We start from the raw sequence: 13,222 nt of genomic DNA, 5'->3' as shown, positions 1-13,222 counted from the left end.
ATCACTTTTTTCTCTTTGACCTCGTTGTCCATAAACTCTCCTCAATGTTGTTCCTTTGGTTTAAACTGCATCTTCTCAAGCCTGGATTATGACAGTGTTGTCGTGTCTGTCCTCTGCCTCTAATCTTGACCACTCTCAATATACCATTTATAGTCCCAACAGAGCCATCCTTCTAAATAGAAATCTGATTATATCACTTGCCTGCCTAAAACCCTTCAGTGACTTTCCATTGCTCTTGTGATAAAAAATTCCAAAGCCTTTAGCAAAACATAAAAGTTCTTAACTTCTCTAGCCATCTTCTTCTGTGCAGCAAATTTATTTCATTTTCTTAGAATGGCAACTTGCTTTGCATAGTTTTTCACCTACTTCTTATCTCTGAGCTGGTGATGGCTCATATTTTAGAACTCAACCTAAATACTACCCCCCATGCAAACCATCCCTGACTTTGTGCTGAGTTGGGTACCCCTCCTGGATGCTTTCTCAGTACCCTGAATTCACTTGTACTTTGATACTGGTTTTATAAACACGTGTTGTTTTGACCAGCTCTACCATTAAAGTAAACCACTGGAGGGAAGGACTGTGTATTATTTATAATTTTACCTCTAGGGTCTAGCAGAGTGCCATTGAATGAGTGAATTAGCATTTATTCATTTGTCCATCAAACATTTATCTAGAGTATCCACTCTGTGGTACACGCTGTGCCATGTGCTAGTTTGATGGTGAACAAAAACATACATGGTTCCTGTCCTCATGGAACTATGAGAGAGAGAGGCACAATTCACATAATTATGCAGAATGTGGCACTGCAAATGTGGCTGATGTCGTGAAGGAGAAGGAGATGGTGTGTTGAGAGGGTGCAGGGAGTTCCCTAATGTGATGGCACTTATATTGAGACCTAAAATGTTAGCAAGAATTAGCTAAATGAGGCTGGGTGGGAAGACTATTTCGGACACCCAAAGAAATCACTGTGTATGCATAGGCCCTACAAAAGGAGGTACCTGGTGAGAACAGGTGATTGAAATAATCCTGTGTGGCTGCAATGAGAGAGTTGAGGCTGGAGGGGAGGTAGAGGCAGACCAGGTAGGGCCTTCAGGTCACATTGGTCATTTTCCCTTCCCCTTAAGAACATAAAGAAGTCCACTGTGGTTGAGGAGAAGGAAGACTTTTTTTTTTTTTTGAGACGGAGTCTCGCTCTGTCGCCCAGGCTGGAGTGCAGTGGCCGGATCTCGGCTCACTGCAAGTTCCGCCTCCCGGGTTTATGCCATTCTCCTGTCTCAGCCTTCTGAGTAGCTGGGACTACAGGTGCCAGCCACCTCGCCCGGCTAGTTTTTTTTTTTTTTTTTTTTTTGTATTTCTTTAGTAGAGATGGGGTTTCACCGTGTTAGCCAGGATATTCTCGATCTCAAAACAGTGGTGTCAAGGGGAGCAGAGTACTTATCTCTCTGTAATTATTTTATCTCAGAACCTTTGTTTATTCTGATGGTTATATATAGTTACCTTTATAGTCCATCATCTAAAATCTTCATTTCACCCTCTTTCATATGGGCCCTTTTTGCTAGTCTTCAACATATATAACTCAAACTTGTTTTAGTTAAAATAGATCCAGAAAGCATCGAGATGACTCAGGGTAACATGGGTGACTTTTTTTTACATAAGCTATTCTTTTGACCCATTCATTTGGCTAGTGTGCATATCCTTAGGTTACTACAGGTTTTTTGGTAACAAGATTTGTGGATTCTACTCATTAGTACCCTGCTGGTACTTCTAATATGGACTTCAGTGATTTAGTCTAAAGAGGGCTTAAAAATTCTGTGATGTCTCTACTGTTTTTCTCCTTTTTCCCTCCCCACAAATGTTTCTCATGTCTGCAAATTAACAATAAAGTTTTATATTTTTTTCATGGCTAAATAAGAGTTTACAGTTGCCAATAAGGGGAGTATATGCATGCTATTTGTCCTTTTCTAAAAATAAACATTTATTGAGAATCAGCTGTGCATCATGTACTCTGCTAAGGTATTCAGAATACAGAGAAAAAAAGATACAGTCCAGGTCCTCATGTTACTTACATTCTAATGTCAAAAACAGATGAATACATATATAATTTCAGAATTGGTGTGATGAGGGCTGTGATAGAGGAAGGCGTAAAATGAAAAACAGGGAAACATAAAGGAGGAGAACTAACCCAACTTGACTTACTTATCTCACCTAGGTTGAGGCAGGAAAACCTACCAGAAAAGGTGAGGGTTAATTTAAGTCTTAAGGATAAATAGGACTGAGCGAGAGAAAGAACAAAGGAAGAGTAGAGGTTATTCTGGGTAGAGGAGGCTATGTGGGCAAGCACACAAAAGGTATCAGTGAAAGAAACACATATGAGGCATTGCAGGTAGTTGAAAGTGGTGGTGGCACAGGATCCAATCTGGAGAGAGATGAAAGATGAGGCTGCAGATGTGAACAGAGGCCAGATCATGAATGCTCCATAGTGAGGTTCTAGACACACAAACAGGCAGGAGGGAGAAAATGCTGTAGGCTCCACCTTAAGGTATAGCCAGAACCCAACCGCTTCTTACCGTCTTCACTGCCACCACTCTGGTTCTAATCATCACGATTTCTTCCAATGGTTATGTAGTCTTACTATCCTTTCCCTATTTACCTAACACAGCAGCCAGTGTGTTTAGAACATAAGCAAACTGTGACCCTCCTCCATTTCAAACCCTCCAGTGGTTTCCCATTACACTCATCCTACAAGCCTAGGTTCTGATAGTTCTCCATAGTACTTATTACTATGTGAGATGCTGCATATTTTACTTTTTTATGGTATTCATTGTTGTCTCCCTCAGTGGAATGGAAACTCCATGAGGGCAAGATTTTTTGTCTGTTTTATTCACAGATGTGTCACCAGCATGGTACTAAGTTGTCAGTCAATATTCATTGAAAGAATGAATGACTGAAATCTCAGATATATCATGGTATTCACCGCATTAGTCATTATTGAACAAATTTATTTCAGCTCATCCCACCTCTGCCCTCCTTTCCTCTGCCTTACACCACTCTCAATTCAAGCTATTATACCTTCCTGAAAATAACTGGTTTTATGAATATATATTAACCTTTATTCATAATCCCAAGTAGATTTTTGTATTTAGCCAAGCCTGGGCTAGGTGAATATATGCTTTTCTTTCTTGTACCAGCTCCGCTTGCCTGTGATGAGTTCTCAGAACATGATTAGATCCATGTGTGCGAGCCAGGGGTGAAATCTTGGCATTTCAGTGAGAAGAGAGCAGTGTTGTGACGAACTGTAACAAGATCTGAATGATAACAGTCACCAGGTTCCTAGTGTAAATCACATCCTCATTTTTTAAAACCAGCCTCTTTATTCCTTGGATTGGTCATGTTCTGGCTCTTGGCACTGCTGCTTCCATGCTGTGAAAATGAACTGCTCTATTTTCTCAGGCTCCGTAGGGGTATCAAGTATTTGATTTCTTCATAAATAGAGCAAAGAAATAGAACCATAGAATAACATTGCGGACACATTTAACAATATTTATTTCATGAGTAAAAAAGCTAGACCTTTTGTTACATTGTCTGCTCTTCCAGTCAGTGAATGTTATTGTGACCATTGGGCAATGTTTGAAATCGGCCTATTCTGATTAAGGGAGTGTTTATTACCTTAATGATGACATATAATAGATTGTTAAACATTTACTTTCATATATTATGAAAGCTGAGAAATGGCCTACATACCTTCTCAATCTTGCTTTCGGATACTTATGTAAGTTGATGAACAGCATACTACTCAGTGCTGTCCAGCAGAGAAGGCAGGGTGCCTGCTTTCAAGGTGCTTATTATGTTTATCTTAACAACAACAGCCAGTACCACTACTGCCGCTATCACCGTTTATCAAGCACCTATGACATTAACAACTGCGGTTTAAATTGCTACAAGATGCTTTGCCTCTGTTACTTCAGTGAATGGTCTTAATTCCTCTATGGAGTGGGCATATATATCTCCATTGTTCTGATTAGAAAATTGTATACAGAGAGGTTAGGAATAAACAAATAATAAGTGTATCTTTGACTTAAGTCTTAGACAATTATTCAACGCTATAGTAGAGAAGGTCTCTAACATAGCAGCTGTAAGAGGCAGCTGTATGTTTAATTGCTAGGGGGAATAATACAAAGAAGATAAAGTCCCTTGCTTCAAGGAGTTTGACTTACCAAGCAAAGTAAGTCGGTTTCCTTTGGTCATCTTAATTCCCCTCTGGAAATATGACTAGATAGCGAATATGAGTCTTTTCTTCACATGGTTTTGTTATCTCTTTCTACAGAAAGGAGCAGGGTATCACTTGGATCTCTTTTGGGTGGCCATCCTCATGGTGATATGCTCCCTCATGGCTCTTCCGTGGTATGTAGCTGCTACAGTCATCTCCATTGCTCACATCGACAGTTTGAAGATGGAGACAGAGACTTCTGCACCTGGAGAACAACCAAAGTTTCTAGGAGTGAGGTGTGTTAACTCAGAGGAAAATGACTCCCCAGAACACGCTGTGCACACATCTATGTGGCAATCTTAAGGAAATGGACAGATTTGGAGGAGACAGGGCTTGTGATGATTAATTTATTCCTATATTTTTTTGTTCCAGAAAGGACTAAATTTTCATCAGAGGTTTCAGGGATTTTTTTAGTTTACTCCTCATGATATATCATTTTCATGGATTTCCAAAAGGCTAAATGTTGCAACATAAAAACACAACCAGAGTACTTTTTTTCCTCAACATGCAGGTAATTTTGGTGCTGCAGTGTTTACTGTATCACAGTCATGTGTGAAGGCCCTAAAACTCTTGAGTCTGCTTATGACTTTTAAGATTCTGTAAAGGGAAAGGTATTGTTATTTTCCAATTCATTTTCTGTCCCCATAAACACTGAACAACTTTAACCTCCAACTGGTCAATTTGGGTAGCTGTGAAGGACAGGAGTAGAAGGTTTGTATACTCTGCTGAGCACTTTTTACTGCAAACTCTGCTCATAAGTGCTTGGGTAGCTCACATGACAGAGCCATCGTTTCCCACACCAAAACAGTGGGTGATTCTTTTTTGGGGGGTGGGGGAGGGGGTGTAGGATGGGAATTATATTTGTTGAAAAGTACTTTTGTTGTTGTAGATTTGGAAATTAGACTGATGTGATTTATTGTGCTAATGAAATTTCCTTGAGCTGTTTGTTAATTAGAATATGGGACAATGTAATATCTGTCTCCTATGAAAGAAGGTGTAAGGGTAATTACACAAGAGGATAAATTGCTTTAAAAAATAAGGTCTTCAAAGAGGCCAGTAACTGATGGACCAAGAGCAAGTGATTTTTCTTTCTTGATTCTAAAAGGAGCAAAAGATTTAACAGGATTACTTCTTTCTTCATGAATTCAAATCACATATTGCAATCACTTTAAGATTTTTTTTAATAGTTATGTTGAGTTTATACACCATCCTTGAGGTACTAATTACATGATACCAACACCTTTGTTGCTTTAGCCAAACACTGATTTTGTCAATGTGTAGTTGTTTTTTTTTGAAGGTGAAAAGACAAGCGCATGTTTATGAAGACAAGAGGTAGATTGGTAATCTTTTGATTTGGTTTCAGGGAACAAAGAGTCACTGGAACCCTTGTGTTTATTCTGACTGGTCTGTCAGTCTTTATGGCTCCCATCTTGAAGGTAAATATGTGAAACATTCATCTCTTCCTTCTTCTCAGAACACTGACATATAATTGGACATGTGAAGAGTGAAATTCCTTATGAGATATTTGCAAGATTCTCATCAGTTCTGTAACACACTGAAGCAGGGGTCAAGTAGAAAGAGGGCTTTAAATAGCTTTTGTCTTGATTTCCTTCTCAGTCTTTCATCCCCTCCCTTATCCTTAGTTTTGCAGTTACTTGATTGAACTGTATTAAATTAACAATATCCAAACTTTCTGATCTGTGAAAACAGTTTCATGCAATTGAATTAGACTGATCTTATCCCCCTCCTCCACACAGATATTTTTTATTCTCCTTATCTTTTATACATTCTTTCTTCTATCACCTTCCATTTGCTTGTATCCAAATCTTGTCCCTCTTCCCTCATTAGACTCCTAAATAACATGAGTGATGCAGGATGACCATTTTGAAATTTTTCGACTATTGTTAATTATTACTTTGTTTCTATTTTATTTGAATCAGATGACCTCATAATTCACAAAGGTGAATCAGAGTAAAATTACTGACTCATAATTAGAAAGCTTTAGAAATGAACTTTTGAAGAAGAAAAATTCTATGATATAGCTTGTTTAGAAAATTAGGAGTCAATATATAGGTTTATTAATGGGTTGGATATCTGCCTAGATAGATAAATGGAAACTGTATGTGAAAACCTATTAAGAAGTAGGAAAAAAAACTAATGAAAGTTAGTGTATACCTCTTCATGAAGCTTCCAGTTTTCTTCTGTGATGCAAACATTTTATTTTTTTCAATCATATAAACATGCTTGTGAATTATTGATAATTTGTATCTTATGCTTTGTACCACAGTACAAAGCATGAAAGTCACCCGTGGACCTAACAGCTATAAACAACCACTGCTAATGATATCCTAACAAATTTTCTCTTAAAATGTTTATTTTTAAACAATTTTAATTTTAAAGACTTTTAAAATGTTCATTTAATTACATAAGTAGTGGAGCAGTACAATCTTCTGAAGAATTCAAACAATATAGAAGTACAAAAAGTGAAAAGCAAAAGCCCTCTGTTTCTCTAAAATTAGCAAATTTTATGTCCGTTGCCAGTCAGATGCAGTTGAGGCAAGTGGAACTGTAATATCTTTGACCTATAAATAAGACTAAGATGGCCTTCAGGGGGTTTAGACTGTGTGCACAAAATACTTGTTAAACAGTTAAAATATGTAATTATTCATCTTTTTTCCTTGGTTTCCACAATGTCAATTAACTGGTTTAATTAATTTCTGACTGGATTCATGAGGAATATGTATCTCATCTTACACAAGACGTTAAGATTAAAAATAACCTCAGAAAAGTTGTTTCTGACTAGGTACAGAGGGCCTTAAAAAGAGTACAGAGCTTATGTTCTGCAGGGACAGAGGGAAACCTTTTGTCACCTTTGCCAGTGCAAAGCAAGTTATGGGATAGGTGTGAAGGTGTGGTGACTTTCACAGCATCGAATCTGCTGCCAAATGCTTTATGTTCCTCCGTTATCCTATAGGCACCAGCACATCAGCTGGTGGAAAGCCTAATGACAGCGTTACCTTTTAAGCAATGGAACCTCATCCAGTGAGATCATTTTTAGAGAGTTCATTGCAGACAATTATGAACCCATGTTGTGAGAGGCTCTCCTAGAAATGAATTTTCCCTGTGGGTTCCTTGAAGGTGGGCTCACTTCGAGCAGCTGCGGAGTTTCTTTTATGAGCTCTCTTTGTGCTCAGTCATTGATGAGGGAGAAATGGGCAGAAATCTTATCATCAGTTCTAATTTACTCATCACGTCCCCCATTTTTCTTTTATTTTTATAGTATTTCTTTTCATTAATACAGTATAAAATCGTAATTCAAAAAAGTCAGATGTGTTTAAAAGTTCCTTTTGTGTGTATACGTTATAGCAGATTGGCTTTATTCCTAGAGAATCTGACAGTTGAGTAATCATGGATGATTCCAAGGGGACACAGAGAACAGAAACTGTATAATTACTATTTTTAGGAGAGATGCAAGACTTACATTTTCAACAATGCCTCTTCCTAACCATTTTCTCACCCTGCACCCAAATATGGCTGCAGAGGAGTTAAAGCTGAAAGTTCTTTTGTTCTTTACAATGATTCTTTTCACCCCTGATAGGCAAAGTGCCTTAGTATTTACAGAAAGAGATTAGAATGCAGAGAAAGAAGGCAAGGCAGAGAGCTGTAAAAGATCAGTGAGCAGGAGCTTTCTTTTCCTTTGACCTTCCTTAATTAACCCATACCTGGGCTCACCCTCATTCAGCTGCTAGTGTCCATGATTGTGACTATTTCCACCTGGCAATTTTGCGTTAACCCAAAGAGACATTGTAAGAATAAATGAAAAATGCAGTCCAGCAAACGTTTTTGTTAAGCAAGGTTTTCCCCAAAAGGTGGGAAATGAAATTGTTTTGGCAACATAGTTTATAGCATACTGTACAAAACCTATACTTAAAAACAACAAGAATAAAATAAGGATTCCCAGTTGTGATCCCTTACTTCAGTAAGTTAGGCTATTCCTTCTGGAATCACAACTCCTGATAAAGTCAGCTACTTTCAGATCATGTACCATTGAGGTTTGGTAAGTTATGTGCGTTTATCACAAATCCCTTGTTAGCTCATTTGAAAAGTCAATACAGGAAGAAGCAGATATTGAGGGTACAGTTTAACTAAAACCTAAGTTATGACTAAGTAAGAGTCAAGATTAACAATTAACCGTAGAATTCACACAGAAAGTGGTGTCAGGGGTTATGCTGGAGTAGGGAACCTTTTTTCCTCCCCTTTGTGACTATGTGTTTTTTAAGAGAACTAGAGGACAACTTAAGAGAATAATTTTACTTAAGAGTCTGTCTTTGAAAGGGCAGATCAAATGAATGGGAAAAGAGAAATGTGTTACTTTTACTTTTTAAAATGAAATGGCTCAACACCATTTCTGCAAACTCCATACCTCCCTCACAAGTTTGATGGTCTCAGATGATCCTAGTAATTTTCTTTCATGCATTAAGCAGTGTAGCAAGTTGTTTCTCCTGCCTGTTTATGCAAGCTTACTTTGAACATGAAGTTTTTCATTTTTTATTTTGATCTCTTTGCTGAGCTCTTTTATGTAGAAGAATGTAAGGAATTACAATTTTAGGTTCACGAGGATACCCCATTGACCCTAGCCAGCAACAGTCATACATGCCTCAAAGCACTGAATGTAACAGCTGATTCGGTACTGAACTGTTGGGAAGGAAGAATAACTGGCGTCCATAGCTGGTTAAACAGCTTAGTTCTGTGTTTCTGCAACAGAAATATTGCCTGGTAAGTGAATATTCTGTATGGGGAAACCAGAGGAGGCTAAAGAGCATCAAAAAGATGAAAGGCACTTCCTTGCGCTTACTTTTCCCATTTTTCTGGCAAGTCTGAAGAAATAAGAATCAAGTGAAGTTCACTGCTACTTTTGTTGCCCTTGCTTGAAATAGTTTATTTCAAGTTAATTAGGAGTAGTCAAATTTATCTTTAATATTTGTTTAGTGTTCTAAAATCAGGAGAGCATTTAATTTGTATTTGGAAAATGTTTGTTGAGCTTCTACAATATGCCACAATATGTCTGTTTGTTCAGTGCCAGGGAAATAAAGCAAAATGGTGGAGATGATGGTGATGGTGATGATGATGATGATAATAGTAGCTGCCATTTATTGAGCTTGGCATTTGATTAAGGGCTCAGCACAGATTTTTAAAATTTAGTCCTTCAATGAATGACACCTACAAAAAAATTGTCTCTATTTTACAGATAAGAAAATTTATTAATGACTTACCAGGTCACAAAGTTCATAAATAATAGAGTGAAAATGTGAATTCAGGCAGTTCTGACATGAAAGCCAATCTCATAACCCTCAGGGTTTACAACCATTTAAAAGAAAACATAGTACTTGCTCTCAAAGAACTCATTCACTTTCATTTTCCATGAGATGATCTTCTCCAGCTTCTTTGATCCAACTTCTAATCCTCTCATGTGCAGATAAATACAGCATTTTCACAAACTCCTCATCATACCTCATTCCAGTTTCTTCAATGACTAGAAACCAGATTGCAAGTCAGTACTTCCTTATCAGCTTAGATTGTCAAGATTTAAGGGAATTAAGATATTATTTGAATAACATGTTTCTGAATATAGTTGTCATTGCTGAAAGGGCAATGTAATAGAACTTAAATAAAACCAGGGCTTTGAGTCTGACCTTTGCAACCATTTTTGTGGTCTGTACTCCTGCCATTTTCCACCCTGACCACTCAGGACCAAAGAGAGTTCTGCTGGGCAATTGCAGGCTTCTCAACTTGCCAGTCAGGTCCTCGTGACGATTATGACATTAATAACCCCTTTATCATTTATCATCTATTCAGAACCAGGCCCTGGACTACATATTTTATGTGATATAGTCTTTATCATACCCTCTTTGAATGAGAATACTGAGGATAAGAAAAGTTAATAATTTTCTCAATGTTACAGAAGTGGTAGGGCCAGAATTTGAAAGTAGGCCTGTCTGACTTGTGTGCCCATGCTCTTAATCAGGATCTCATTCTGGGTTGTACATTCACATGTGTGCGCGCACACACACACACACACACATATGCATGCACGCGTGCGCGTGCACACACACACACCTAGTGACCATTACTCTGCTAGAAGATCTCACTGTCCTACCTAATTCTGGTTGCACAACTGCTCTCTACCCTTATTTTAAAATTTACCCTTTCTCGTTGACTCTTCTGGGAATATTCAAATACTATCAGCACATCAAAGGGAGGTATAAGTGAGAAAGAGTAGAACTGTGTTCACCAGAATTTGAAAAATTTGGTGACATGGTCTGAATATGTTAACTGCTATTTTGATTTTATCTCAATTATTCCATCGGCTTGTAGGAGCAATACTTGATTTCATGTATGGTAATCTTATTTATAATTTACTTTTGTGCTTTCTGGGTATGAATGGTTATCTATAAAATTTCCTTTACATAATTTTATCATTTGGCAATTCTTGATATGCCTGTAAGCCTGGTATGCTTTGTGCTGTTTATGTTTTAATTATTCCTGTCTTGCTTTGTAAAAATATCTACCTATTATTATTATGTAAATTATACTGGTTTAACTTAAGATGGAGTTCCATCTTCTTAAAATGCATCTTCTCTTTCCTCCTTTGAGAAATTTCTATTACAAGAAATGATTATTTTGTGATGAATTTTTAAAGACTGACCTCCTGTGACTCATGAACTAAATCCAATAAAAAGTATCCTCTAACCCAATAATTCTGTCAAGTTTCATCAAAGTTTCCATACTGGAAGATTTTTAATGAGGTGTTGCATTATCATAAGGAAAATAGCAAACTTCAAAAGATATATTTTTATGACTTTGAAATTGGCCCAAAGTCAACTTAATAGCCTTCTTTATATGTATTATTTCCTTTTCGACAAAGAATAACTGTTTAAAAAACATCTTCCTACCTAAAGCTATTTTTCTACCCACAACCCATGCCATTCTGTGTTACTGACACCTTCTGACTTTATTTTGTTGTAGATTTGGTGATATCTGTAATCATAAATTCACAGAGAATGGACCTAAGCACCAAGGCAAAAGTGTCCTTCACTTTGACATTAGAACCACATTAGAAAAAACATTTAGCTAAGCCTAGCTGAGGGGTGGGGATGAGGCCAGGGATGGTCCCTTTGTGGTAGCTTTCTTTCAAGCTAGACAAATGCTTTACCCAGATTAAAAAGTAACTACTGCAGGAATTCTAACTAGTTTTCTATGGTTGAACTATACTTCTCTTTTCCCTTCTTACTTTTCTTTCCTTCCAGCAGCCCCACCCCCACTACCCACCAAATTACAAATGAAAGGACAAGAAAAATGGAAGATGTTTAAAAAATGAATCAAAGCTATGAAATGATCCTTCTCTTAGTTTTATTTTTTTACTTTATGGTACATTTATACACAAGAATCACAAGGAATAGAAACATGCACATTGCAAAAGAAATGAAGGCATGTGTCAGAAATAAAAGCGGCTTGAGTGTGATGTGTTCACCTCTTTGTGGTGACTGTTAGGTATTACAGCTTCCCCAGCAGTAACATCATCCCTCCTACCCCCATCAACGTTCTATGTCACTTTGATTTTTTTCTGACATGAAGAGCAAAATTAGCTACATTAGAAATGTTAGTCTTTTTTTGAAGAAGCATTTCATTTTATGTGTGTGTGTGTGTGTGTGTGTGTATATATATATATTTATTTCACATAAATTTAAGCATCCCTATGGCTAACCAACAAAAATTGGAAATATTTGTTACACATTTTAGAATTTACTCATTCTCGAATAGTGGCCAAAGAGTCTCAGATACGGAACTACTTTACACAATCACAAGGAGAGGCTGATAGAAATTGTGCTTAGTACGTGCAGTATTTTTAAAATTACTCTAAAGCCATACTATGTTTTCTGGTTACAGCAGCCTCCTTTATGTGGATTTGGTAAGATTGGCCTTAATTGACTTGCGGTTTTAGTATTTTAGCTTTGAAAAATCCTGAAATTACTTGAACTTCTTTTCAAATTCTAAGGTTGAGAACCTTTTGTTTTTCAAACAGAAGACTTCCCAGAAACAGAATCGTCCTTGATTTGCTTAGTTTCCTCAGTACTAGGAACATTTCAAAGGTCTAGGAATCGATACAGTTTACAGTCATCACTTCTTGTTAAAACACTTTGTATTAATATAAAATATTTTTGCTAGTTAATGCATGAAAAGGTATTAATTCAGTTTTAAAAGATGTGTATTAATCCATGTGTGTAATTAATTGCTTCCAGGTGCTCCCGGGTCCTTTCAAGCAGTGCTCTTTTTAGTTAGTTCTCATAATATTCGCAGGAAGTGAGGGGACAGTCTTTTGATGTTTTTTTAATTGAAAGAGGCATATATATACCAAGCTGATGGATGATATGGCAAAAATTATTAAGGACAAAAATCAACAAACTATATTGAAAGGAACTTGGTCTCAAGAGTGAGGCAACCATCTATTAATACCTCTATTTCTGTCTACCTCACAGTCCCTATAAGCTTCTGGTTTACATAGTCATTCCTTTTCAGGGTAAAGGGAAACAGAACTTTTCCTCCATTAATTAAAAAAAGTTATTAGTAAGGTCATGCATGCTCACTAAAAAAACAAGCATCCAATGAAAATTGAAAGTCCTTTTTACCCTTCTTCATTTATTTCTCTTACAAAGAGTTTAGAAGTTCATCAATTGACTAGTAAAGCATACTAGTTAGAAGTCACTATGTTATTCTATCCTATATTTTAGTTTTAGATTTAGCCTTCATTTAAATGATTCCTCTTTTTTCTTATTATCGTTTTTAACTTTTATCCAATTTTTTTTCTTTCTAGTTTATACCCATGCCTGTACTCTATGGTGTGTTCCTGTATATGGGAGTAGCATCCCTTAATGGTGTGCAGGTAAGTTTTTGAAC

The 13,222-nt window shown here is 37.0% G+C and overlaps 1 protein-coding gene across 5 annotated transcripts in view; it reads left to right on the top strand.

Moving 5' to 3' along the window:
* Positions 1-13,222, top strand: part of SLC4A4 (solute carrier family 4 member 4) — a 385,984-nt gene that overhangs the window by 352,174 nt on the left and 20,588 nt on the right. For 4 of the 5 annotated variants that reach the window (XM_025386053.1, XM_025386055.1, XM_025386056.1 and 1 more), the window contains 3 exons: positions 4,325-4,503; positions 5,631-5,703; positions 13,140-13,208. In XM_025386053.1, coding sequence (XP_025241838.1) covers positions 4,325-4,503; positions 5,631-5,703; positions 13,140-13,208 — 321 coding nt within the window. The remainder of the gene's footprint in view (positions 1-4,324; positions 4,504-5,630; positions 5,704-13,139; positions 13,209-13,222) is intronic. The other variant, XM_025386057.1, reaches the window with a different exon arrangement.

Source organism: Theropithecus gelada, chromosome 5, assembly GCF_003255815.1.
Source record: "Theropithecus gelada isolate Dixy chromosome 5, Tgel_1.0, whole genome shotgun sequence".
In the NCBI taxonomy this organism is placed as follows: Eukaryota; Metazoa; Chordata; class Mammalia; order Primates; family Cercopithecidae; genus Theropithecus; species Theropithecus gelada.
The sequence above is the reverse complement of the archived record's forward strand: the minus strand, read 5'-3'. Positions and strand labels throughout refer to the sequence as shown.